Source organism: Rhinolophus sinicus, linkage group LG07 (genome assembly GCF_036562045.2).
Source record: "Rhinolophus sinicus isolate RSC01 linkage group LG07, ASM3656204v1, whole genome shotgun sequence".
Taxonomy (NCBI): Eukaryota; Metazoa; Chordata; class Mammalia; order Chiroptera; family Rhinolophidae; genus Rhinolophus; species Rhinolophus sinicus.
This window is the reverse complement of record NC_133757.1, coordinates 81110975-81138695: the sequence shown is the minus strand read 5'-3', so window position 1 is coordinate 81138695 and position 27721 is coordinate 81110975. Positions and strand designations below refer to the sequence as shown.

The following is a 27721-nucleotide window of genomic DNA, read 5'->3' as shown; positions in this document are numbered from 1 at the left end:
TCTGCCCCTCAACAAGTACACACACAACAGGGCAGAAACCTTGCCTTGCTGGGGAGGAGGGGCAAGCCCCAGAAAGCTCATGTAGCTCGAGGTACTTTATTTATATGTGTACATATGTATACAAGCGGCTGTACAGTGGAGGGCCAGCGGCCCCCTCAGCTATGGGCCTGGGGGTGTGGGGCAGGGTGCCTCTTTTTTCGTCAGGCCTGTTGGGGGTACAGCTTCAGCAGGGCACCGGGAAGTCAGCCCCACCTCAGCCTTGGTGGCTGAGACCAAGCAAGAAGCTGGTGGGGCTGGGGATGCTATGCTGCTGGGTGCATTCTTTGCATTCTTCGTTGGGGCTAGAGAGGGGGTCTGGGGTTCTGGGGAGAGCTTGGGGGAGGTGGGCTTGGAGCGAGGCCCACTCAGCGTGGTCCGCTCCTCTACCACCTCCAGTACCCAGCGCTCCCGGCCTCGGGGGGCCTCAGGTGCGGGAGGAGCCAGGGGCATGGATACCTGCAACCCCTTAGAGTCTGAGCCCGGAGGCTGGGGCACTTCGGTTTTGGCCCCAGGCCGCACAGGCTCTACGACAATGGGCACCAAGGGAGTGCCTGCCTCGCCGGAGCTACTGCGCCGGCCTGTCTCGTGTTCCTGTACTGGGCTCAGTGTGGCCTTGGCCACGGCCCTGGCTGCCCCGCCCACTCCATCTTCAGTCTGCACGCTCTGCTGCCGCGTGCCGCTGGCGTCCCGCTCCAGAGTCCGGCTCCCGGGAGTCGTCGCGCGGGGCGGGGTGCAGGCCTCCGCACTGCCCGGGGACTCCTCTTTACTGGATGCAGCCGGCGGCCTGGGGGCGCCCTCGGGCAGCAGTGGGTCCGCGCCCAGGCTCAGAGGCGATTCCTGCCGGCCCAAGCGGCGGACGGCGACCTGCCGGGGCGTGCCAGGCCCCTCGACAGGGGGCGTCTCGCCATCGGACTCAGCGAGGCTATGCAGCGCCAGCTCGCCGTGGAAGTCCTTGCGGAAGTCCGGATGGCCCACCTCGAGGCTGTGTTTGCGCAGCGCGCCCTTCTTGTCGGCGCCCAGCGAGGCTCCCAGCTTCTCCGCCGACTGCACGCGTTTGAGGAGTGGCGAGCGCGGTGGCTCGGCACTCTTGGGGCGCGGGCGCACCACCGGCGGCGACGAGTGCAGCTTGGCCGGGAAGCTCTGTGTCGTATGCGAACTGCCCACCGTGTGGCCGGGCAGCGGCGGCGGCGATGCCTGTGTTGGGGACGGCGTGTGGGCCAGCGGTGACAGCGGGATGTTGCCGGCCGACTTGCAGCGCGCAGAGCGGTACTGGCGGTGCAGCTTCGGCGACAAGCCGTGAAGCGTGCTGGGCCGAATATGGTGAGACGCCGACGAAGCTGGCGAGTTGGGTGTGCTCGAGGCCGGCGAGCTGCTCTGGGACGAGGCCCCTGCGGGTGGGCAAGAGAGGGTGTTGAGCACGGCAAGCACCGCCAGGGGACCTGTCCGACCACCCCTCGCTCAGCCCCGCGCAGGCACAGAGCGTACCTAGATAGGCGGAGTCTGGTGTAGAGCGGTAGCTGTGCGTGGGCGAGCGCGCGGGTAGCCCATGGGTGGGTGAGCCAGGTAGGCTGTCGCTGGAGGACAGCGAGCGGTTCAGAGACGACAGTGAGCGGCTAGTGTGCAGCAGGTTCGACTGCTTCGTGATTTTGCGGAAGAGGGAGCTGCGCTTCTTGCTGGGGGACAAGGAGGGGGCCATTTACCCTAGATTAGACTCCAAAATTCCCAGGTCCTCCCACAATGGCTCCTGGGACTGCCCAACCCTCTGCAGCTACAAGGGTGGAAAGAAGTTCACCTGACTTACTTCTGCCTGGCTCCTCACTCAAATCTCCACTCACGACTAGTGCAGGCCAAACCCCCTAATCAAAACAGACCACTCTCCTGGCCCCACCCACCTCCCATAGCTCCTCCTACCTATAAGGGAGAAATTATTTCAATTGGCCTAGTCTTGCCTGGTATGCTCATTCCAGACAGAAATCCCTCTCCTAGCCCTTCCGAGTCATCTAAACACATCCAACAGGGAAAGACCACTAACTCAATGGCATCCTTTCTAATCCAGATCTTCTGGCCCTGCCCACCTGCCCGCGACACTCTCACAATACTTTTCTTACAGCCCAGGAACCTGGCACAGCTTCCTTTACTGGCTTCTTCCGCTTTCCCACCCCACCCCCCTTCTCTGTCCTCTTGGTTTTGCTCTTTACTTGGTGGCCCAAACCTTTCCTTCTCCTGTCCTCATCTGTGCCCCTCCCACTTTGTCCCCCCCACATCTTCTCCCCCCCTTCTGCCTCCCCCCCACCAAGCTGTTGTTTCTCAATCTAGTTGTGTAGGACACAGCTCCCTGGCCCATGCTGGTGTTATAAGCCTTGTACTCCCCCCAGCCCCGGGCTGAGGCAGTCAGTCGCCATCGGTTGGCAGCTCACAGCAGCTCTCGCCATCTGCCGGCCACTCAGGATGGCTGCCCGCCACTCATGGCTGGCCACCATCCACTCATGGTAGCCCACGGCAGATCACGATGGTTGCCGGCCACTCACGGCGGCACAAAGTAGCCCACGGCAGCACACAGCAGTCCATGGCAGCTCATGCCAATTTCCGGCTGCTCATGGCAGTCCAGCTCCAGGGAGAGCTGTTGTTCACAATCTTAGCTGTAGAGGGTGCAGCTCACTGGCCCATGTGGGAATCAAACTGGTGACTTCAGGGTTAGGAGCACGGTGCTCCAACTGCCTGAGCCACCTGGCCAGCCCCGCACTTTTTCAAAAAAATAAACGGGAGTGCTCCCACTGCCTGCTATGTATAGCCCCACGCACCTCTCCTGGCCCTCCTTAGCTGAGGGCCTCTTGTTCCTCCGAGCCATTTTGGCCTTGTAGCTGCTGCGCCTTGCTGGGCCGATGCGGATGGAGGTATTTTCGAAGGGCGTTGTGGTCACTGCCACTTTGTTGCCACTCTGGGGGAAAGGGGACAGCTCTGCTGGAGGCTGTTCAGGCAGCTTCTGCTCCCAGGATTTCCCCTCCACCCTTTTCCCTGTGGGGTTCCGCCCTTGCACTCACCTTAAGGATCAGCTCCACGACCTCAGGATGCACCATGCCATGCACAGGCTCCCCATTCACATGGGTGATGAGGTCCCCCGCACAGAGCCCTGCCTCCTGAGCTGGGCCCCCCTCCTCCACGTGCTGGGGATGGAGCACCACACGGGCAGGGTTAACAGGATGGGTAACGAGGAAGCTCCCTAAGCTTATGTGCCAGACACCCAGCTCTGCATGTACTGTAATCCTCATAACACCTTATGAAATAATTATTCTCCCCAGTTTACAAATGAAGAAACAGAAGCTCAGAGGGAGAAGGGACATTGTGGGTCACAGCGGGGTCCAATCCAGGCTGCCTGGCTCCAGAGTATGAGCTGTCCCTTATCCTTGGGCGAGGGACGCTTCTTTCCTCCCACCCACCACTGTGGAACACAGACGCCACCCATGAGTGCTCACCCAGACAATGTGGTGGACACTGTACACATCCGAGTCACCCATGTAGACGCGGATGGCACGCAGTGTGAAGCCATACTTCTTGCCTGAGCGTTGTATGGTGATGGGGGAACGGAGCCCACTGACAGCGGGTGAGTAGTCCCGGCTGGGTGAGGAGTCCCGTGAGGACGGGTTTGAGGAGAGAGATCGTGGGGACATGGGGCTGGCCAGTGGTGAGCTTCCATGGGGATCCACTGCAGACACAGAATCATGGTCAGAAGTCAGGGCCTGAAGACACAGCTCTCCCCGTATCTGCTCCTCCCACTTCCCAGGGAAAATGCAGTGTTTTCTTTGGCTTGTTCCAACATAAATGTGGGCAGCCCCACCCGACAGGTGGGGCCCAGCATCACCTGCAGGAATCATGACAGACAAGGCAGTGGCCGAGGCTGACTTGATGACTTTGCCCCCTGTTCGAGAAGGCCGCTTCTCTACCGTGGGATCCCCTGACAGCTGCTGGTGCCGTGCCCGGCGAAGAACCAGGTCATTGGTGGCCCTTTGCCCTGATGGGTCCCCATCCTTCGAAGTTGGGCAGAGGTCACCTGGGCGTGGTCGGTCAGCTGCAACAGAGCAGGTGGGTTAGGAGTCAGTCCAAGGTTACACACTTCTTGCATGCTGTTCCCTCTGCCTGGAATGCTTTTCCTACTTCTGGTCCGTGTTGGAATGTGAGTTTCATGAGAGCAGGTAACACACATCTAGACCAGCTCCTGATACAGAGAAGTACTCAGATACGTTTGTTGACTGACCAAACATGGAATATGGAATATGAGTGTTCCTCATGTTGATGAGAACCCTGATTGGCGTGTGAAGAGTACACAAGATCTTCCATAAACAGTACCAGGCCCATTGAATGCTCACTACATGACGACTGGGGAACTGGGGAAGGATGCAGAAGCGGGCACTCACTGGCCTCGGGGTCCCCGGCGCTGGCGATGCCATCCCCTTGAGCTACCTCTTTGGGGACCCGAGCATCCAGCGAGCCTGGGGGATCAGAGCTGGGCCCAGGAGGCCTGCGCAGCCGGGACTCATCCTCATCCTCTTGGGGGGCGTTGAAGCGGCTGGGCTCCAGCAGCGCCGAGAAACGGCGGCGCGCACCCAACGGAGGACTGGCCTCTCCCTCCAGGAAGCTGGCCTCTGATGCTGAGAAGCGCTTGCTGCTGGAAGGGGACGTGGTCAGAGGCAACACGCCCCTTCGGTCCCGCCCCGCCCCACCCCAGCCCTGCCTCTGCTCACATCTCTGGGGAGCCCCCTCTCCAGGTCTTCTCACGCAGGGTCAGGCCGCCCAGGCCTTCTCGCTTGCCGGCCACCTTCTCCTCTGGGCCCTTTGCGCTCGGTTCCCGCTTGCTGCCCCCTGTTGCCGCCACGGGGGTCTTGGGCTCATGCTGCGACAGCTGCTCCATACTGCTATACACCTGCAAGTTGGGGGGGAGGGGCGAGGAACAAGGTCCTGCCTTTGCTCCCAAACCAATTGGCTTCCCGCTACAGGACCCGCCCAAGCCATTCTCCGCCCCCCAAGGCTGCGCCCTTCCCAATTCTGGTTCGTTCCCCCAACTACCTACAATTCTTCAGTTCAGACTCCATCCACAGAGCTAGGCCCTGCCCTATTCTAGACCATGCCCCGCCCATACCTTGAAGAATTTGCTCTCCTTCCAGCCCCACCTTCCCAGGCCCCACCCAAACATGTGTACCCCAGGATAGGACCTGCACCCCACTACATAGTGCTCCTAGAAGCAAAACCTTGTGCACCCTTGCCTCCCCAACTGCTCATCCTCTCCACCCTAAAGGTCTTGACCCCGCTTCATGTACACCTAGCTCCGCCCACCGTGGGTTCTCATTTCCACAACTGTCCAGATTCTTGTTAGATTCCACCCAATTGCAAAGGCCCGTCCCATACACCCCATGCTGCCTTCCCCACCAGGCCTCATCATTCCCAGAACCCCGCCCCCGCAGTAACTTCACCAGCCTACCACCTCGGGCCAGTTTCCCCCAGCCTCCTCAGCCCCGCCCACTCAGGGTCAGCTCCATTCCCTTCCTCAACCCTGCTGAAAGACAAAGACCCGCCCTTGCCCGGGCTCTGTCCCCTCATCTGGCTGGCTCTCCCTGGGTCTTGCCCCACCCCTAGCCCACCCTGGGCCCACCTTGCTGAAGCGTGGGGAGCAGGAGGAGAACTGGCGTATCTCCACAGGCTCCTCCTCTGTCGTGTCATCCTCATCATAGGAGTTCACGTGGTGATACCTGTCTGAGCGGGCTGGGGATGGAGGGTGGACTATGACCATGGGCCATAGACATCCTCATATCACACCTCTTCAGGAGCCAGGTCCTGGTTCAAGCCAGGCCCCATTCTCAGAACTGATTGAGTCCCTGCTGAACTCGGAGGCTCCAGCTAGCCCTGCCTCCATACCAGGAGAGCCCACCTATGGCACCCTCCACCCTGGTTCCACCTCAGGCCAGCCCCTGCCCCTGCCTCATTCTGGGTCCTACCATCACCCCCTCACCCAGGCCCAGGCCCAACTCTAGAACTCACTGCTGTTCAGGCCCCACCTCTACCCCATCCTCCCTTCTTACCAACTTCTCAGACTGAGCCCTGCCCCTATGCTGGGTCACACCGGAGAAGCCCATGCCCCCACCACAACCTCAGTGCTCTTCTCTGTCTGGGAGGCTCCTCTCCTACCCAGCCAGGTCCCAGCCCAGGCCTTGCCTGAGGGCCCCTCCCACAGCCTGTCCCTGCTCACTGTCGAAGTAGCTGGTGTCATCCTCAGACTCCAGATGGGGGATGAACTCGGCCTTCTGCCTCAACAGCCCTGTCCAGTCCAGGTCTCGAAAGAAACTGTGCTGCTTCACCTCAAAGGCACCACCTGGGGAAGGAGGGGTGTAGAGGGGCAGGGAGGGAATTCTAGCAACAGCTGACAGCCAGCTCAGCTGCGCAGCTCACCACCTGTCTTCCACCCCAGGGCCATAGCACTTGGAGCCGTACTCTGCCATGGTCCCCAAGCCCTCAGCTTCTCTGTGCAGCTGACCCCTTACCTGCCCCAAGGCGGACCAGCGGGTTGGTCTGCAGGAGGCTGGATATCAGGAGCTGGGCATCTGTGGGTAGAGCCTCATCCCCCTCAGGCCACAGGATGTCATCTGCAGAGCAAGACCAGACTGGGGGTCACTTTTGGAGTCCAGGAGACCCTGGGCTGGCCCATGTCCCCATATCCCCACACGCCCAACACAGGCACGCACCACTGATGACCTGTCCAAATAGTTCTTCAGGTGTGTCTCCAAAGAAGGGCACACAGCCCACCAGGAACTCGTAGAGAATGATGCCCATGGCCCACCAGTCCACCGGCTTGCCATAGCCCTGGCGCAGGATGACCTCGGGTGCGATGTACTCTGGGGTCCCACACACCTGGGGGCAGGCCATCAGCCTGCGCCCTGGCCACAGGAGGGGCCTCGAGGGGGAGCCATGCCTCCCACCAGGCCCTGGGCCCCAAAGTCCTGCTGGGTAACTCCCCCCGCGGTGATCCCCTTGCCCGCACACACACCTGTTTGTCCAGGAACTCCCGGGCATCTTTCTCGATGTGGCCTTCGTACAGATTCGTGGTGAGGCTCATGAGCCCCATTTTGGAGAGGCCGAAATCTGTGAGCTTGATGTGGCCCATGGAGGTGATAAGAAGGCTGCAAACACGAGCCAGAAGGAGGTGATGCCCACACACTTCCCTTCTGGCTCTTCCACACCAGGGCCTCCCCGGGGGCAGGAAGTAGGTGATGGGGAAGGTCAAGTCTCACTTGTCAGGCTTGAGGTCGCGGTGCACAATGCCATAGTTGTGCAAGTATTCGAGCGCTAACACTGTCTCAGCGAAGTACATGCGGGCCATCTCCACCGGCAGTGCTCCGATGTTCTTCAGCAGAGTGGCACAGTCGCCGCCTGTGGGTGAAGAAGGAGGCCCACATGAAGAGGAAGACACCCCCACCCCAGAGCTGAACACTCGACATGCACCACAAGTTCTCACCTCACGTTGCCCCCATTTGATAGCTAAGAAAAACTGAGGCACAGAGCAGGGCCTCCCTCTCCCCAGATCACACAGGGAGTGCCCTCTACCAGGATTCTCTAGTCCTCTTAGCCATCCTCCAAAGTTGGTTTGATCTGAGACTCACAGAGGTTGGGTCACGCAGGGAGGTGATGGTGGAGGTGAGGTTTGGTAGGTACCAAAGGCTGCCTGCTTGCCAAGTGAGTCTGGAAGCACTGCCCTTGATCTCCTGGAGTCTGAACTTGAAGGTCCGGGGCCTTAAACTGTAGATTTCTGGCCCACACCTGATTTGCTGTGATCAGCATTCACATTTTAGGCTCCCCCAATATCTATCCTCCTTTTTCTCACAAAGACCAGATTTGCTTCCAAGTGCAGGGGCTGGATCAGCATGTAATCCAACTTGCTCTAGTGAGTCAGCCCTCAAACTGTTTGCCCTTTTTTCACGGAGATTGTTAAGCTAGTAGGATGTAAGTGGGATATGCTGGATGGCAACCTTGCCATATCAGCCTATCTAAAGGGAAGTCCACACATGGGAGAACAGAACCAAAAAATGGAGATTCCTGATGATATGGTTTGAGCACCTGGATACAGACATTTATGAAAGTGACACGGATGTTTTGATCATAGTACGAGTCAATAAATGTCTTTTTCTTTTGTTTGAGTCAGAAAACTGATGAATCGGATTCTCTGAGGTAGAGCCTACATCTGGCCACAACCCTAAGTAATCCTGACACACACATACACTGAGCACAAGGCTGGGTTGACTTCCAAGTAAGACTTTGAGGCTGGGCCATGTTCACCCACTGTGTGCTCAACCCATCAGAGATCCCAATTCTGCCCACTTCTCTCCTCCTCCGAATGACTTTGGACTCAGGTAGTTGCCTCCATCTTAGTCTCCCTTTTCTGCCCTCTGCACAGCAGCTAATCAAATACTCTTAAAACATGTTGGACCATGTCAAACCTGCTTAAAACCCTCCAGTGGCTGCCTGCTGCACTTGGCATGAAATCCAATGCCATTCCGGATTCTGCAAGACCTTACATGCTTAACCCCCTCCCCTCTCCATCTTCATCTACCCACAACCCTCCCTCTCACTCACTCACTTGACTCCAGCTCCATTGGCCTCTCTGCTTCTCTTCCAAATCAGATGCCTTCTCACTTAATAGACTTTGTGCTTGGGGTTCCCTCTTCCAAATATAGTGCAGGCCTCAGAGAGGCACCTGCCTCCCTTTATCCACATGGCCTCCTTGACCTTGAGGTCCTCATTGCCATCCTCACTATATGTAACCACCTAATTGCCTTTGGCTTGTTTTGCTTGTTTACTGTCTGTCTACCCAGACCAGAATATAACCTCCATAGGGGAGAGGTGTGTCTGTCTAGCTCCCACGGTGCCACCAGCACCTAGCACAGCACGTGGCATGAGGGAGACAATGAAGGGACATCTGTTGAATGAATAGATGGTTAACAAAGACTTGGGGGCAGCATAGCTTTAGTCCCATGAGATCACATGTGTGTCTTAATAACCATAGTATGTGTGTGTTTGGGCAATGAATACATTAATATTTGGGTGAATATAAATATGGATAGATGGGTAAATGGATGAAAAATATATATATTGGTGGCTGGCTGGATGGTAAATGGATGGGTGGATAAACTGATGGATGAATTGTAGGTGAATGGGTGGAGATAGCGAGATAATATGAGATGGCTGCTAGAATGGAGGTTTGGATGAATGAATAAAAATACAGATAGTAAATGGATATATGAATGGATAGGTGGATCACTGATAAACAAATAGATAAATAGGTATTGGTGAATGGATGGATGGATGGATGGTAAGTAGGTAGGTGAACAAATAGATGAATGAATGAATGAATGGTTAGATATATAAAAATATGAATGGATGAAGAAGGCCCAAGATGGCAAATTAAGTAAACGCTCTGCCTACTGTATCCCAGGATCAAACCAAATTACAAATAAATTATAGAACAATCAACCTCAAGAACCATCTGAAGACTAGCTGAACAGAACCCTATAACTAAGGATATAAAGAAGAGGCCACATCAAGGCTGGGGGAAAAAATGAACGGATGAAAAATAGATTTGCAACAGAGTGAACACTAATATAAACTATGACTTCAGTTAATAATAATAAAAAATATTGGTACAATTATAACAAATTATAACACACATACCACACTAATGCGAGATGTAAATACTAGGGAAACTGGAGTAAAGGGTGTATGTGGGCATGCAATGTAGTTCCCAGTCAGTTTTTCTGTAAACCTAAAACTGCTCTAAAAAATAAAGTCTATTAATTTTTAAAAAATAGGTGTATAATGAATAAATACGTGTATGGATGGAAAAAGAGATGGATTAACAAATTAATAGATGGAAGGAAGGAAGGATGAATGGATGGATGGATAGGTAATTGGATGGATGTATCTATATTGAATGAAATGAAAACAGATAAAGTAATTGATGGCTGGATAGAAATAAGTAGGTGGAGTGGATGACCAATGACTGGATGGATAAAAAGGTGGATGGAGATACAGGTGGATAGTCAATATGGTGGCTGCTCAGGCAGGCCACCCAGCAGCTCTGACCAGCGTGCATCCCCCCATCTTCCCTACAGCCCTGCAGACACCACACCTTCCACATATTCCATGACCATGCAGAGGTGGCGCCGGGTCTCAAAGGAGCAGAACATGCTGACCACAAAGGGGTTCTCGGCGAAGGTAAGAATGTCGCGCTCCACGAAAGCCTGCTGGATCTGGTTGCGCAAGATCAGGTTCTGCTTGTTGATCTTTTTCATCGCGAAGCGCTGCCTCGTGTCCCGATGCCGCACCAGATAGACGGCGCTGCAGGGGGAGAGAGCGAGGACAGGCCATCACCTCCGAGACACCCGGTCTTCGCCACCCTCCCCCCGCTAGAGCCCCGGGTGGCTCACCCGTAGGCACCATTGCTTATGAGTTTGATGGTATCAAAGTCATTCTCTCCAGGTGGCTTCTTAGCCTTGGTGGTGCTACTGCGGCCCTGCAGGGGAAAGATGGAGACCCTCACCATCATCACGATAAGATTGGGACTCTTGTCATTCCATTTTACCCCTGGGGAACCTGAGACACGGAGGTGGGTGGATCATTCATCCAAGTACCACAGTGAGGGAGTAACAAAATCCCTCAGGACTTGTCACATATTAAAATTACCCAAGATACCAAAAAAATCCAAAAGACTGACACACTCTGTGGGCAAAGCTGTGGGGAAATAGGTACTTTTACACCTTGATGTTGGGAGTGTAAATTGGTACAACTCCCATGGAAGGTACTTCGGTGTATATCAGAATTACAAATGTATGTTCCCTTTGATCCAGCATTTTCACTTTTGAATTAATGCTACAGATAGGCTTGCACGTGTGAAAACGACATATGTACTATCTTGCTCATTGTAAGACTGGAAACAATTGACATGTTCATCTACAGGAAATTGGTTAAATAAATATATGAGGGGCATCTGTATAAAGGACTATTGTGCCACTGTTAAAAAGAATGAGGAATCTGTCAGTATATTGATTCAGAAAGTTTTCCCAAGTATTTTATTAAGTGGAAAAGCAAGCAAGCAATAATATGTACTGTATGCTTTTTGTAAATAAAAGTGGCAAAACAGAACTACGTAATCATTTTTTGGGGGGATGCTCAGCAGCACATATATTAATAATATCTGATGAGGATATAAAGCAGTGGAGGACAAGAGTGGATGTAAGATTATTCACTGTTGGGCCGGCCTGGTGGCTCAGGCGGTTAGAGCTCCGTGCTCCTAACTCCGAAGGCTGCCAGTTCGATTCCCACATGGGCCAGTGGGCTCTCAACCACAAGGTTGCCAGTTCAATCCCTCAAGTCCCACAAGGGATGGTGGGCTCTGCCCCCTGCAACTAAGATTGAACACGGCACCTTGAGCTGAGCTGCTGCTGAGCTCCTGGATGGCTCAGTTGGTTGGAGCATGTCCTCTCAACCACAAGGTTGCCGGTTCAACTCCCGCAAGGGATGGTGGGCTGTACCCCCTAGCAACGGCAACTGGACCTGGAGCTGAGCTGCGCCCTCCACAACTAAGACTGAAAGAACAACAACTTGAAGCTGAACAGAACCCTCCACAACTAAGATTGAAAGGACAACAACTTGACTTGGAGAAAAGTCCTGGAAGTGCACACTGTTCCCCAATAAAGTCCTGTTCCCCTTCCCCAATAAAATCTTAAAAAAGAAAAAAAAAAGATTATTCACTATATACCCTTTTTTGAAAATTATTTTTATTTTTGTTAGGGACAAAAAGATTTATTACATAAACATTACACAAAAGATCTATGAGATAAAAAAAAAATATTGAACTTTTTTTTTTTTTTTTTTTTTTTTAAAAGGAGGGCACAGCTCACAGTGGCCCATGCAGGGATCGAACCAGCAACCTTGGTCTTATTAGCACTGTGTGCTAACCAACTGAGCTAACCGGTCACTCCAAATATTGAACTTTTATGCTCCTAAGAATGTAGCCTAAAAATGTCTGACACAAAAATAGACAGAATTAAAGGGAGAAATTGCTCAAAACAAGGATTTAACATATATCACTCAAAAACTATTAGATCAATCAGGCAAAAAAAAAATGAATAGGGAGATGGAAGATTTGAATCACTCAATTAATAAGTTTGATTGAATGGAATTACGCAGAATCCTACAAACAACAATTAAAGATAAATACCTTTTTAGAGTTTTAGACTTTTGAGTGATGTCATTCCATTACCTATTCAAAAAATTAAACAAATGGCACGGATAGTGAGATATATATCTATATATATATAAAAGATGTGTGTGAATTCATAGATACAATTTGAAACAAAGGTTATAAACTCAAATGCCTTCAGAGGCCAGGAAGGCCAGGTGGGGTCCATGGGTGACTGGGGGCAGGTAACTGATATCATAGGGCAGGCACCACTCAGTGCCAGCTGGTTCCACCAAAGTGTTGTCAGAACTTCCGATTTTTTCAAAAGAAGGCCCAAACCCAGAGTTTGAGGCAAATTCTTCTAATTTCTATATTTTGCTTCAAATTTTTGAAAAATACTAGACAGTTCAGAGGAAATACACTTGTGGCCATTATGGCAGGTAGTTTCCATTAGACACGTGTAACATCTTCCAAAGTATGGTTGGCCTGGGGGCGGGATTATGGCAATTTTTACTATACTGAACTCTTAACACAAAGAGACACTCAACTCACTCAAAACCCCATGCAGCGTTCCTCAATAAATTAAACATAGAACTATCGTATCACCCAACAATTCCACTCCTAGGCATATACCTAAAAAAATTGAAACAGTTGTTCAAATATTTGTACACAAATGTTCGTAGCAGCACTATTCACACAATAGACAAAAGATGGGAAAAACCCAAGTGTCCATCAGTGGATAATGGATAAACAAATATGGTATCTACATACAATGGAATATTATTCAGCCATAAAAAGATATGAAGCACTGACTCAAGCTACAACGTGGATGAACCTTGAAAACATTACACCGGAGACACAAAAGGCCACAGAGTGAAGAATTCTATGTATATGAAATGTCCAGAAAAGGAAAATCCATAGAGACAGAAAGCAGATAAGTTGTTGCCAGAGGCTGGGTGAGGGCGGAACGGGGAGTAACTGCCTAATGGGTAAAGCTTCCTTTTGGGGTGATGAAAATGTTCCAGAACTGGACAGAGGTGGTGGCTGCACAACACTGTGAATGTACTAAATATCACTGAATTGTTCATTTTAAAATGGTTAAAATGGTACATTTTTATGTTACGTGTCTTTTACCATGAAAAGAAAAATGTCTATGGAGGAAGGGCTAGTATTAATCCGTTTTACAAGTGGGGAAACTGAGGCTCAGAGTAGGGACCAAGAGATCTACCCAGCTTAAGGGCAGAGAGCTAGGAGGTAAGCCCCCGCTTGTTGGGCCAGAACCAGAGTGCTGACTGCTGAGCCACCTGGCCTTACCTCAGAGAGGTCGTCCTGCTCTGGCGTGTTGGAGCCGCCACTGTCCTGTTCCTCCAGGCGCACCACGTCTGGGAAGAGACGGAGAGTGAGTGGAGGCTGCGGTCCTGGCAGGTTCACCCCCCAGCTCCCTGTGCCCACCAGCCGGCACCTGGAAAAGGGTCCCGGGTGAGGCCCAGCTGACGAATGATGTAACGAGGAATGTCTGTCTTGACAAGGTGACCCTCCTTGGCGTGGCCCTCGGCTGCCTCCAACAAGTGGTAGAACTCCTCCGGGTTGAATTCCTGAGTCAGAGCAGGGGCAAACTCAGGGTGGGCTCCAAGGGCCAAACACCCCCATGCCCCATCCCGCTAGCCCCCCACCCCCACCCAACCCCCTCACCAAGCACTCCAGCAGCCTCGCAGGGCGTGAGATGATAATGAGCAGTTTCTTCACCAACTGGGTGACGAAGGCCACCTCCAAGCTCTCAGAACGTTCATAGGCCTGGGAAGGGGGACACAGTGGTAGTGGGGTTCACAGGCGCCATGCCTCAGCCAGGCCCCTCTCCCAACCCCATCGGCTACACACCTCTGCTTTTGTCCCATTTTACAGTGAGAAAACTGAGGCCCTTCACTTATTGAATTGATCTTCAAAACAACCCTATAATCTGAGCCAAGTTAGAAACCCTCTGCCTGACAGGCTCTCCCCTCGGATCCCTGAGTGACTCCCTTCTTTTCCTCCTTCAGATTGCTGCTCAGTTGTCAGTTCTTCACGGAGGCCTGCCTTGAGCTCCCCACCCCAATCTAAAATCACACCCCACCTCCTGGCAGGACCCTCAATCACCATTACCCTACTCTACTTCTTTTCCAATCACACGAATCCCCTTCAGACATCTCATATATTAATTTACCTATCATACTCATCAGGGTGAGACTGGGATGAGGCAAAGAGGCACTCACCATGACACCAAAACCCTCACTCTTCGAGATTGCTAATATTTTAATGCAATATTTGAAAAAAATCGAAATGAATGCAAAAAATCCATGATAAGCAAAAGAGCAAAATTTAAATGACAGTATCCAACAAGGGCTGTGACCAGGCATATTGGAGCTTGAAGCGAAAGGAAAAGTGAGTGGGTGGCCAGTTGGCTCAGTTGGTTAGAGCGCAGTGCTCATAACACTATGGTCGCCGGTTCGATGCCCACATGGGCCAGTGAGCTGCGCCCTCCACAACATTTTCTCCACAACTAGATTGAAAATGACTTCACTTGGAGCTGATGGGTCCTGGAAAAACACACTGTTCCCCAATAAAAATTTTAAAAAGGAAAAGTGAGTGACAATCTATGTGTTTTTAAAATCATTAATCTATGTTTCTTTTTAAATCATTAATGGTTTTAATAAAAATATTATTATTGATGTTTGTTTCCATTAAAACCAGGAAAGTAAAGGTATAACAAATTATGGTTTAATTATAAAGAAAATATTTAACTTAAAATAATGTTAAGTTTTAATACATCTACTTTTCAATATTTTCAATAATTATTTTAAGGTTCTGGGGGGGGAATTAATTACTTGCCTCACCTTAGTCTCAGCCCTGATACTTGTTGTTTATCTTCTGTTTCTTCCTGCTGGAATGTCAGCTCCCTGAGGGCAGGAACTTTATTTCCAGTTGATTCTCTAGCTTCTAGGCCAGTCTGAACAATAGGTGCTTAATAAATATTTGTGGCATTAATGAATGAGCGAACCCCTTTTATAGCAGGACGACTGAGACACAGAGAGGTTAAGTGACTCAGCAAAGGCTGCACAGTAAATAAGTGATAAACTGGATATGAATCTCGGCTGTTTGGAGTCTGTGCTCTTGACTCCTATAGACCTAGTGACAGAATCCAGACTCAAAACAGATCTGATGCCAAAGCATGTAACGACACTAATATGCTGTCCTTCAGGTCTGGGCGGAAGGCCTGGAGCTCAGAGGCCCATATTCTGGTCCTTGTGCCCTTATCCAATCTCATCTCCTCAAGACAATACAGTCATTTTGGCTTCTGTGCTCCTGGAATTTCCTAGACTGCCTTCTCATCTCAGAGACTTTGCATGTGCTTCCCCCCCCCTCCCGCTCTTCTCGTAGCTGCTACCTTCTCGTTATTCTTTTTTTCCCCCCCTTCTTCTGCCTCAGAGGCAGAGGCGGCCGGTCACTGGTCGTTGGTGGGCTGCTCACAGCAGCTCACCTCTGTTCACCCCGACCTCCGGCTGCTAAGGCAGCCCAGCTCCAGGGAGAGCCGTTGTTCACAATCTTAGCTGTAGAGGGCGCAGCTCACTGGCCCATCGTACTGGCGTCCTCCGCATTAGGAGGAGAACAGCGCTCCAACCATCGGAGCCACCAGGATGGCCCATCTTCTCATTATTCTTGTCCTAATTTCAATATCACCTTACAGGAAAGCCTCCTGGACCTTACAAGGGAGGCCCTAACACTCCATCTGGTCACCCTGTTCTATTTGCTACACAGCTTTAAGCATCAGCTGAAATTATCGACTTCTTTGGTTTGTTTGTGGGAGATGACTGTTTCCTGCCCATCTCCCACAGTGGAATATCAGCCCTAGCAAGGCAGAAATATTTCTCTGGTTTATTCACTGCTGTTCCCAATGCCCCAGCACACAGTAGGTGTTCAATAAATGCTATTCATTATTGTTGACTTGAATAGGGGCATTATCTTGTTTACTTTCATTTATTCATCCCTTCATCCATGCATTTAATCAACATTTATGACCACCTACTGCGTCCTGGGCACCGTGGAAACAACAGTGAACAAACAGGCAATCTCACGACCTACCTGCAGGACTGACATTCAAGTAGGTGACACAAGAAGTAAGATAAGAAAAAAATACACATTATGACATGATGCTGAGTACTAAGGAGAAATCTAAAGAGACAGCACATGGTGAGCAGAGTTTGACATTTTAAATAGGGGAGTGTCTAGGAGGCCAAACTAAGAAGGTGACATTTGAGTAAAGATCTGAGGGTAGTTAAATTCCTGCCTCCTCCATCTGGCCTAGAGCAGGGACCATGTCCTTCTCTTCTACCCCTGAATCCTCAGCTCCACACCAGCGCCTAGATGTGGGGTGAAGGAAGGCATGGGCCTGACTTTGGAGGTGCAGAGTTTGGGATAGGGCCGGTGTCCCCATGCACTCACATCCTGCAGCAACTTCTCCAGGTTCTCCTGAAGTTCGTAGAAGTAGACGGTGGTGATGAGGCCGTCGCGGGACTTGGTCAAGCAGTCCCGCGCCAGCTCGATGATCTGGTGATGGATGAAGCTGAGCACGCCGTCGGCCAGCGGCAGCACGCTGTCAGGTTCGTAGGCGCGAGCGAAGTCGCGCAGCTTCTCCTCCATCTGCGCGGTGGCCTGCGGGAGCGACGGAGGCAGGTCGAGGGTGACGGCACCGGGCAGAGCCCAAAGGCGGTGGCCGCCAGGAATCTGTGCTGCGATCTCCGTCCACCAGGGGGCGCGCGGAGCTAAGGCGAGCAAGGACTCCGCTGGAGGGCCTCCCCACAGCCTCCCCCGCCCCGCCTCACCTTCGGGAACCTCTCCTTGTAGACGTGGTTCATCATCACTATCTCGTTGTCGTAGGAGGAGGGGGAGCGCCCGGGGCTGCGGGGAAAGAAGCCCATCCTATCCAGCAGCCGCCTCCAAAATGCCTCCCCCCATCATGGTGCAAGCCATTTATTCACTGGGACGGGGGTCTCGCAGTACACAAGCCCCCAGACCGCCAGCTTGTAGTTGGAGGATGCCGGCCCACCTGAGGCTCCGCGAGCGTGGCCGCACAGCCGGGGAACGGCGGCCACCATCCTCGTCCGTAATGCTCTCGGTGCTGCCGAAGTGTTTGGAGAGGAAGTGGAGCTCATCCACGGTGGGCTGGTAGGGCAGCTGGTGCAGGCGCTCTTGGGAGGAGCAGGAAGACTGGGGGAAGGGGCGAGGTCGGGGTCAGAGCCACCGCCGTCCCCCCATTGCTCAGGATCCTGTGCTGGGACTCCCGGGGCTGATGGGCCACTGGTAAGACCCGTATTAGGACCTGATGATGATCCTGGGGTCCCATGGCCCAGGTTGGGACTCTTGGCGACACGGGGACAGGGACAGACATGGATGAGAATAGTGACACAGAGAGATGTGACTAGAGGGTACCTGTTAAAAACCTGAGTCAAGTCACATCCCTTCTCTGTTCAGAACCCACCACGGCTCCCACCTTACTCAGGATGAACGCCAACATTCTCCTCAGCCCACAAGGTCCCACACCAACATCTGGCCCTGTCTCTCTGTCATCACCTCCTCCCACTCTCCCCATCACTTGCTCTACTCCAGCTGCAGAAATGTAGCCTTCTTGATAGACCGTGAACAAGCCAGGCACACTCCTGCCTCAGGGCCTTTGAACTAACTGTCCCCTCTGCCTGCAGCACATCTACTTGGATCACTCCTCCTCTCTCAAGTCTTTGCTTAAATGTCACCTCTCAAGGAGGCCTCCTCTGAACAAACACCCAAAACTTCCTATCCTCGCCCTATCTTCTTTCCTCTTGGTGTATTTATCTCCTGACTTATTACTTCTTTATTATTTATTTGTTATTGCTGTCTGCTCTAGGGCAGGGAATTGGCTCTGCTTGGTCCCTGGTCAGGGCCTGGCATGCAATGCAGTTGGGGAAAACACAGAACCACAGACATCAGTGGAGAGACACAAGGATATCCACTTGATTCTGTAGGCAGAATGTTCTTTCTTTTTAAACATAACATCACTCACTCTCCTGCTTAAAACTCCCATCCCATCAGTATCTACAAAACAATTTTAAATGCACATAATCTATGACCAGCAGAAGCACAATTTCAAGTAGTTCACATTGAAATTTTAATACAATTTAATATAAAGCCAAAAAGCCTTTCTAGGGCTTACCCCTACATTTAGAATAAAATCCACCTTCCTGCCCTGGCTCATAGGCCCCAGTATGATCAAGGTCACTGCCTGTCTCATCTCAACTCCTTTACTTTCAACCCAAAGTTCCAGTCACACAAGGCTATTTTCAATTTCCCCAGTATGGCAAGTTGCTGTGCCTCCCTTCCTCCCTTCTTTCACCTGCCAAACTCCTGCTGATCCATTGTCTTGGCTTCAATTGTACCTCTTCCAGGAAGAGGTGGAATTGACTCTCTGCGCAGCTGAGTCAGTTGCCTCCTGAGTTATCACCTCCCCTATGTTATTCCCATCACAGTTCCAATCCCCCATGTTGTAAATGCCTTCCTGTTGTCTCTCCCCATGAGGGCTTTGTGAATCCGTGGACCCCATTCAGCTTGTAGAGCCCACCCAGCCCATGACAGTCATGTGATGAATGTCTGCTGAACATACCAATGGATGCATGAGTGAACCAGAGACACAGGTAGAAAAGGGGGCAGATGGAGAGAGAGCCCTTGGGTATAGCAGTGGGTGAGCAAATGGACACAGGGTGAAGGGTCGGGCCTGGCCCTGGCCAGCTGCAGACACTTGGGCAAGTGGCTTAACGTCTGTAAAATAAGTCAGTGATGAATAGGCTCTACAAGAAGATATGTTGAGGGTGGAGAACAGGGCTGGTGGAGGGGGAAACTGCAACTCACTAATAGATACACAGGTGACACCCTTGGAGGACAAGAGAAACCCAAAGCATTCACTAGGGCCAGCCCCATCCTGGCCTGGTGTGGGCCTTCAAAGTTGGAGGGTCCCCTGCCGTTCCCACCCACCCACCTGCCTACCACACTCACCGAGACAGTGGAGCTGGGCGTGTTGGTGCCATATCCAGATGAAGGGAGCGAAGCCAGAGACCAACGGCGTCCATCCGCCCTGGAACCCAGTCAAGATGCTTAGAGGCCACCAGGTCTCACCAGTACCCCCAATTCTCAGGATGTTAGAGAAGCCACTGACCACAGCCAGGGCAGGGGGTAGGGGAGTATATCTGTGATTCATGAAGGCCCTCTAAGTGAAGGATGTAAAGTGGAAGACTTCCAGGCAGGTACCAGTCTCTCTTCTGTTGCTTCCCATGATCCTCCTCTCCTGCCATACTCAGGCCACACTAGCCCCCAGCATGGACCCCAAGGAGGACCATAAAAGCCCACTCATGGAAGTCATCCTAGAGGACCCCAAAAATCAACCCCTACAGAACCTCCCATGAGAAAGCTCTCAGAGGCAGATCCCTTGGGTCTTCTCAGAGAAGAAAGGCCCCTCCCTCAAACACACACACACTGACACATGCTATCACATTGGTACACTCACATTGACACGGACACAGTCACTCTAGTGTTAGTATGACAAGTGTAGTCAAGTTCACGCAGTGACAGTCACATATTCACACAATTCCCCAACAGACACTCATACACTGTCCCATACATGGACCCAAATATCACACTTTCCCACGCTAACACACAACTGCACTTACAAAAGCAGACATCTATTCACATATAGACACAGACACTTACAAAGACCCAGTTCTCACACTCTGATACACACACACACACACAGTACACTTTCACATTCACATACATTCAAGACACCTTCACACATTCAGTCACACATTCAAACTCTCACATAGCTACATACTCATTCACACTCCCACACAGACTACACATTCACGTGGAGAAACACATGGAGGTGCAGGCTCCCTCACACATCCACACACATTTACAACCCTACAGATACACATTCACACTCACAACTTTCACATTTGCACACTGATGCACACCCCAGGGGCACGTATAGGCACAGGCTGCTTCACATATTCACAATCTCACAAGCTTATACTCACACACATTGGCACACAGATTGCAGTCACATGGACACACACTCCCATCACTGGACCCCTGCCTCATTCCTCCCTCCAGACAGTGCCCTTGCTCAGCCCACCTGCCTCCCAGCTCACCCTCCGTGCAGGCAACCACGTTAGGCCTAATCTTGGAGCCCTTTTTTGGGTCCCTATTGCCCTCAGCTGAATTCCAGATGAAAGGAGCCTCCCACCACTCTATTCAGGGTGCTGTGCTCTGTCACCACAGTCCCTTGTGACTCCCACACCACAGACTCCACCAGCCTTTGCAGTGATCCTGGTTCTCTGGCCTGCTACCCAAATTCAACTCTGAGGATAGAGGGAATGTCATTCGCCCTGTATGCTCAGCTTCCAGAACACATGTGTTCAGACAATGCTGTTAGAATGAGTAAAGTTCAAAGAAAAAGAGATCTGCCCAAACAGCCTGGTGACTCCCAGAAGTTTCTCCCAAAAACATTCAATAAATTTCTCTGTCTCCCCCCCACCCCCGTCTCATCAAAGGTCCCCAGAAAATTCATTTAGGGACACTCGAGAAACCCGCAGAGAAACCCCCGCGAGGGAAATCTTAGATTCCTCCTCTTGAGTCCTCGATAAATAGTCCTAGGCGCCCTCCCCCACATCGAGGACCAAGAGTACCTCGATGGGCACCACGCAGTCTGCGCTTGCGCACCTCATCTCCGCTCCCCCATCCTGTTGCTATGGAAACGTCCGGCCTGGCGTGCCAGGCGCGAGACTGAGACCCGGGGCCCAGAGCGCACGCGCTTTCGCTACTAGGCCAAAGAAGCTCCGCCCTTTCCCCCCGATTCCGGAGAGGGGGCTGGCCCCGCCTTCTTATAGGCCCCGCCCATAAGGCTGGTTCCCACTCGGACCTTGGGGCACTCTGTGGGTCCCTCAGTCCCTGGCTCAGCTGCAATTAGGACGGGGACAGATGGGAGCCCATTTGGGGCTCTGGGGCTCTTCGGACAGGGACTCACCTTCGGGAGGAGGCAAACGAGAAGTGGGCGGGGGTGTTGGGGGAGAAGTTGCGGGGGCTATCCAGAGGACTGCTACCTGTGGCAGAAAGAGGGGGATCTTTAGGCCTGTGCTGAGTGGCAATCCCATCAGGCCTCCGCGGGTTGCAAACAGCAACCCGTCCCCTTTAGTCCCACCGAGTGAGTGGGCCACTCCCGCTTCGCTGTGGTCCCGCCTTCCTAAGATGTTTTGGTTACCGAGTCAGCCCAGTTCCTACAGGCCGATTCTGCCTTCCTCTGGGATGGACCCGCCGCTCAGGTATAGCTCCTTTTCGATATGCCCCATCTCCTTTTCGATATGGCTCCGCCCACCAACACCAGCTTTCCTCCGGACTGACCACGCCCATACAGTAAGACCCTGCCCCTTGTCCAATCCGGGCTCTCCTCTCTGTCCAGACTCAGCCCACCCGTCCTGCGGCGTAGACACACTCCTCGCCTGTGGCCACGCCTCCTCTAGTCTGGTCCACACCCACCATCTGTCTCACCCAGGTGTCCAGGCAGTGGGGAGTGGGGTCGCGGCAGCGTGGGCGAAGTGCTGGTCAGGATGAGACTTTTCCGGTTACTGGTGCGGCAGCTGCGGGGAAGGAGAGGCAAGTGGGCCCGGTTGGGCCGCAGACCAGGAAGTTGGTGAGCCCAACCGGCTGCCCTCCAATCTCAGATCCTCGCTTACTCCCAACCGTGTGTGCAGGGAAATGCCCACAGAAAACTGCCCAAAGGACTTGGCAATGAAGGACTCGGCAGGACTATGTATGAGAGGGGATGCGCGTGGGATGTGTAAGTGCAAAACTCCTGGTGCGGACCATGTATAACCATGTAGGACACAGTGTCAATCATGGAGTGTTAATCATGTGGTCTATGTGACACTATTGGAGATACTGAGTGTCTACGTGTCTAGGTCTGTGCGTGACATTTGCTGTGTGTATCCACGTGTGGCACCCAGTGTGTGAGTTCAGCATCCTAGTGTGACAGTCCTTTTGTTTATCTTGTGTGACACAATCTGTGCCTTGGTGTGTCTATGTGACACAGTGTGTAATGCCACTTGGGGATGACTAGATGTCCCACTGTGTGCTAACTTCTGCATGATGTGTGATTTCTGCTCCATGTGTTTATGTATTTATACGGCATTCTAAGTCTGTGTGAGATACTGCCCTTGTGTCTGTGTGTGACATTCATCATGTGGGTCCACAAGTGGCATCTCCTGTGTAAATTTAACACCCTGTGACACTGGGCATGTCTAAGCATGCCACCACGTGTGACATTCCCTGGATGAGTCTTGCTTGTGATAATGTGTGATACTGTGTGTCTTTCATTCTCTGCAAGATTCCCTGTGTCTGTTTATTCTGGCATCCGTGTGACACAGCATGCGACATCCTTAGGTGATATCATATGTTGTAACATTGGATGCATGGATGTTTTTGCCACACATGTTTCTTTGTGCATCTTGGGTGGCATAATTGTGTGTGTCACCATGCATGTGAAATCTTACTGGGTGTACACAACAGTGTGCCTGTAGGTTTACTTGTTAGTATGTGATGCTGAGGGTGTCCCTGTGTGTCTGTGCATATCTCTGACCTATGAACACTGTATGGCTGAGTATGCGTGGTGCCTCTGAGGTGTATCTGGGCCACTAGGGCTGTTGTGTATGTGTGTGTGACATCATGTCCTACGTGATACGGTGTGTCACAATTTTCCATACTGTGTTGGGGGGGAGTTTGTGTTATGATTAAAGTACCCCCCTTCTTCTGCCCTTCAGAATCCCAGCTTCCGAAGAGGGAGCTCCCAGCCCCTCCATTCCCCTCACCCCCACCGCAGTGACTGAGCATATTAGCGCGGCCAGAGCACGCGGCATGGGGGTGGGGGGAGGCCAGGCTGCGGCTATTGTTCTGAGGGTGCCAAGCCCCCCACGCTCCCCTTCTTCCCTTACCCCCTCCGAGCTGCCAGAGCCCGCAGCAACAGAAGACAAAGGCGCCGCACCCCCACACACAGCCGGAGAAGCCCCCTCCCCCCCGTGGAGGTCATCTCCCGCGTGCCCCCCAGCTTCGGCCCACACTGCCCCCCATTCAGCCCATCCCTGTCAGCTTGGGCACCTCTGGCGCAGCTGGACTGGGTGCAGCATCCCGGGCCCCGCCCTGCGGCAGCGGCCGGAGGGACAGCTTTGGCGGGAGGGCCAGGTCAGGGTCTGATGGATAGGGGGCGGGGGGTTCTACCTCTTGGTGCGGCGGAACATACTGCCGCCAGGAAAGGAGGGCATCGAGAAATTGGAAAGCGCGGTCCAGAGAGAGTCAGACATGACCCAGCGGCGGCGACATGGTGGCAGGTGCGGCAGCGGCGGCGGCGCGGCGAGAGAGCGCGCTGGGCGGAGGCTGGAGCCGCAGCGGGCAGGGGAGGACGGGGGAGGGGAGGGCCTTGCGCGCCGCCTCCCGGGAGGGGGCGCTGCTGGGTACCAGCTCGCCAGGCCCCGCCCGCGCCCGCGCCTGGAGCCTCAACCCGCGCGGGAGAAGGGGCGCCCAGCCCTGCGCATCTCTCCCCAAGGCTCACCTGCTGCTTTTCCGGGGCAGGGGCAAATCCTTCTGGAAGGCAAAGGAACAAAAAGATAGAGGTCAGCATGGGCCAGCAGCTGCTGCCGGAAAGCCTTCTCAGCCCCCTGGAGGTGCAGAAGTTGGGTGGGATAGGCCCCTCATCAGCATGTCACCTGCACCCTTGGACATGCGTTAAGGGCTGTGGGGGAGGCTACCAAAGTGATTCCTCCCCCGACCCCCAGAGACCAGCACAGGGCCCAACAAAGGATTCCTGAGTTGGCATCTCAATATGTTTGTGCAAGTAGAATAGGAGTCTTGATTTGAAAAGTATTTCTTGAACACCTGTGCTAGGGCATATGCCAGGCCCTGTGCTAGGCACTGGGGACATAGCAGTGAATGAGACAAAAATTCCTGTCCTTTTGGTACTAGCATTTAGAGGAGGGAAGCAGACAATAAACAAGATTAATGTAGAGGTGAATTAGATCATTTTAGACAGCAATAAGCGTCGTGAATAAAATTAAGCAAGGTGATGTGATGGAAAGTGGATAGGAGGGGGACGTCATGGTCCGAGGGGGCTGATTTGGGAAGGTAACTTTTAAGATGGTTGCTGAAAAATAAGAGGCAGCCATGGGAGGATCTGTGGAGAGAATATCCCAGGTAGAGGAAACTTCAAAGGCCTGGAGGCAGGAATGAACTTGGCATGCTCAACTATGAAAGTTTGAATGAATGGATGAATGACTCCTCCACACCCCAACAGTTCTACCACACTACTAGCCAGATCCACAAAGCTGGGGGTGGGGATAGTTAGGGTGGCTCAAAACTGAGATTTGAATTGGGAATCAGGTGGTGGCTAGGTGGTTTTTTTTTATAATGACAGTGATAATAATTGGTAGCTATTAACTTTCTGTCCACATCAGAAGATGGTCGTGTTCTGCTTGTCAAGCACACAGGAAGTCACTACAGCGACCAGAAATTACGGAGTTCTAAACCCTTTTCTAAGAGGAATGGGGAGAGGGGGTGCCACCTTCCAGCCAGTTCTGTGTCCACAGGCTGATGTGAATAAAGGGGATTAGGTAGGGCTGCAAGATTTGGGTAAAGGTTTCAAAAGCCCTTTGGTTGGGGACTCTAACCAGGGGAAAATTAGGAATGTTCTAGATCCTCTTTACTAAAGCAGAAAGCCTTGGGTTCAAATCCCAGCTTTGCCTCTTATAACTTGGCAAATGACCTTCAAATAGTCTGTGCCTCCTTGAGGATTCTGTGAGATGATGCAGGTGCCTAGCCCCTTAGCGTGATGCCTAGCATACAGTTAGTGCTCAATAAATATTAGACCATAGGAACTGGAGTTGTTGGGGATAGACGCACTGTATGACAAAAGATAGGCCAAAGGGACCTCCCACTCCCTTGTACGGAGGACAGACGTATAGTTGGGGTCAAAGAGCACACTGTCCGAGTTGGCAGCCTTGCCGTCCGGAGCCACGAGTGACCGAAAATCCATACCAGGTTTTCCCCCTGTCTTTGCAAGATCAGCTTGAATGAGCCGCATCTTGGACCAGCCTGTGGGGCTGTGCGACCGCAACGGCCCAAGCGAAATCAAGACCTGGATTTTCCGGCCACGGAGCCCAGGACTCCAGACCACGTTACGCTCGGCCTTCGAAGGTGAGCCCTTGGGGAACCTTTAAGCCCCTCCCAGAGAAGTCCGCAAACCTAGCCCCATCCGCTAGCGCCCCTAAGCATTCTAAGGTCGAACAAAAGAGCAAACTGGAGCGGTAGAGGATTTGGATTTTTGGCATCAGTTTAAACAGACTCCACCTCCAACCCCAGCTGCAGAGCTGCTCTGCCAAGTGGATCCTGCTTCTCCCCAGGATTAATGGACAGTACTGTGGACTGGGCATTCGAACTGAGGATGCTGCTCAGATATACATCCCAACTACACACAGGAAACTCCCGGACGAAGCTTCTCACTAGTGTGTGAGGTTGTATCCAAGCAGCGAAGTGGTTAAACCTGCCAGAGGGAAAAGGTAGGGGCAGGACCCCGGCGGGGGTAGTCTGGAGTAGTAGTTGCCTGGGGAAAGTAGGGAGGATGAGTAGGAGGATACCATGTAGGGGGCGGGGCCTTGCGGGAGACAGAAATTCCGCGTGGCGCTGAGCCAATGGGAATCGGCTCCAGACCAGCGAGTGGGGACACACCCCCATGCCGGCCCCGCCCTTTTCCTCCTTGTTCCAGGGGACCCGACGGCGCGTACCCAGTCAGCCTGCTTCAACACTTGCTCTGGCTTTGCCGCAGCTCCCTCCCTTTTCTCAGAACCCTTTCTCCTCACCCAGCCCTGGAATGAGGAGAGAATCCAAGGAAGACCTGAAGAGCCCAAGGCTCCTAGATGGGGCCATCTGGGCTCTGTTTGAAAGCAAATTAGCTTTCCAACACAAGCCTGGGCTCCAGCATCATCTAGATTCCTGAGAAGTCTTTCCTGCCATCTGACCCCAGTTCCCCACCCCCCCACCCCCACCCCCCGCTGCAGTGACTGATCAGCTGACCTTAGTCTCCAACCTCAGGGATGGTGGGTTAGAGGAGTCCAGAAATGGACAAGGCCCTGGATGAGGGTTTGAATCCGCCCCCTTCTTTTCCCAAGCTCCAGGCCTGGGATGTAGCCTGAGTCTGGGCCCACATTAGGCTTTATCTAAACTCCTCAGATTACTTAGCAGGGCGCTGAGCTCCAAAATGGCTCAGAAGGACCAGACCCCAGACAGGTCTTGGAGTGGAACTGATCAGTTTCCCCTTTGGGGTCAGTTTGGAGACAAGACCCAACCCCCGTATTAGCCCTTAGAAGCGCACACCAAAGACAGGAGAAGAGGACCTTTCTCAGCTTGAGAATCCCCACCCATTTTGGAAGTGGGAGTTCTTAACGTCTGGATTTGTCCACGTCTTCCTACACTCCACAACAATCCTCAGTGTCCCACTCTGCGCAGTGGACTCACGCCTCCCGCGCGTGTGCAGCCTGGAGACCAGCATCTTCTAAGGCTGCAAGGAGCTAAAAATCGCTCCCGCCCACCCACAAGCTGCGCTGGACTTGAGGATCACGCAGGGGTGGGGGTGTGTGTAGTGGAGGGGGGTGGAATGAAGAGTGAGAAGGGAGGTTGTCTAGGTGCCTGTCCAATTAGGTCAGTAGGAAGAATCCTAGTGGCTGGGCAGGTGCATGGAGGTCGCAGGGGGTCCCCACATCTCCGAAAGTGGCTCCTGAGGTGATGAGGGGCGAGGCTGCCGCACAAACATGTTTACGGCTGCAGCGGCGCCAGCGGCCCCATGGGGTGCGAACCCCGGGGCAATAACTTTGCTCTGCGCCCCCTCACCCCCAGCTTGGCGAGGCGCCAGTGAGATGACTTCTGGCCCGGCCCCCTGCCCTCTGGTGGGCCAGGCGCCACGCAGCCTATCTTCGAAGGGGAGCGCTCGGCTGCACCTCCCCTGTCAGCTCCCTGGATCCCCCGGCAGCGCCTGAGGGGCGGGGTCCCCAGCGCGGCAGGACGCGCGGCCACAGCGTTCCCTGCGGGTAGTGTCCCGAGGCCGTGGGAGGGGGCTCGGAAGCAGATACTGGTGCAAGTTCTCCCGCCCCCAGCCGGGCCTTGCCCCAGGGCGCCGACCCCTTCCCCTCCACCCGGGGCCGGAGCCACCGCGTACCTGCAGCCTCCGGCGGCGGATCAGGCCCGAGTCGTCCATGGCGGCGGCAGCGCCTTCGGCCCGGAGAAGGGAGGAGGGAGGCGGCGGCGGCGGCAGCGGCGGGAGGAGGGAGGGAGAAGCCGCGGGGACCGCCGCGGCGGCGGCGGCGGCGGCGG

The 27721-nt window shown here is 53.2% G+C and overlaps 1 protein-coding gene across 4 annotated transcripts; it reads right to left on the bottom strand.

Moving 5' to 3' along the window:
- Window positions 1–77: 77 nt before the first annotated feature.
- Window positions 78–27721, bottom strand: MAST1 (microtubule associated serine/threonine kinase 1). 4 transcript variants are annotated; one of them, XM_019746194.2, is made up of 27 exons: window positions 27567–27721; window positions 23916–23947; window positions 21863–21951; window positions 21342–21417; window positions 19316–19394; window positions 17340–17500; window positions 17116–17191; window positions 16736–16945; window positions 13952–14053; window positions 13722–13854; window positions 13574–13641; window positions 10506–10591; window positions 10208–10416; window positions 7317–7455; window positions 7073–7205; window positions 6771–6936; window positions 6570–6671; window positions 6278–6400; window positions 5684–5793; window positions 4779–4957; window positions 4452–4702; window positions 3899–4105; window positions 3513–3742; window positions 3081–3203; window positions 2841–2977; window positions 1525–1712; window positions 78–1427 (listed from the first exon to the last, which is right to left on the bottom strand). In XM_019746194.2, exons 1-27 carry the CDS (start codon window positions 27603–27605, stop codon window positions 160–162), a joined length of 4716 nt encoding a protein of 1571 aa, XP_019601753.2. In that variant the 5' UTR covers window positions 27606–27721; the 3' UTR covers window positions 78–159. The 4 variants fall into 4 exon arrangements, with proteins under 4 accessions (XP_019601753.2, XP_074194151.1, XP_019601752.2 ...); XM_074338050.1 differs by having other exon boundaries at window positions 23916–23944; window positions 27567–27718; XM_019746193.2 differs by lacking the exons at window positions 23916–23947; window positions 27567–27721 and adding an exon at window positions 23585–23801 and having other exon boundaries at window positions 4452–4699.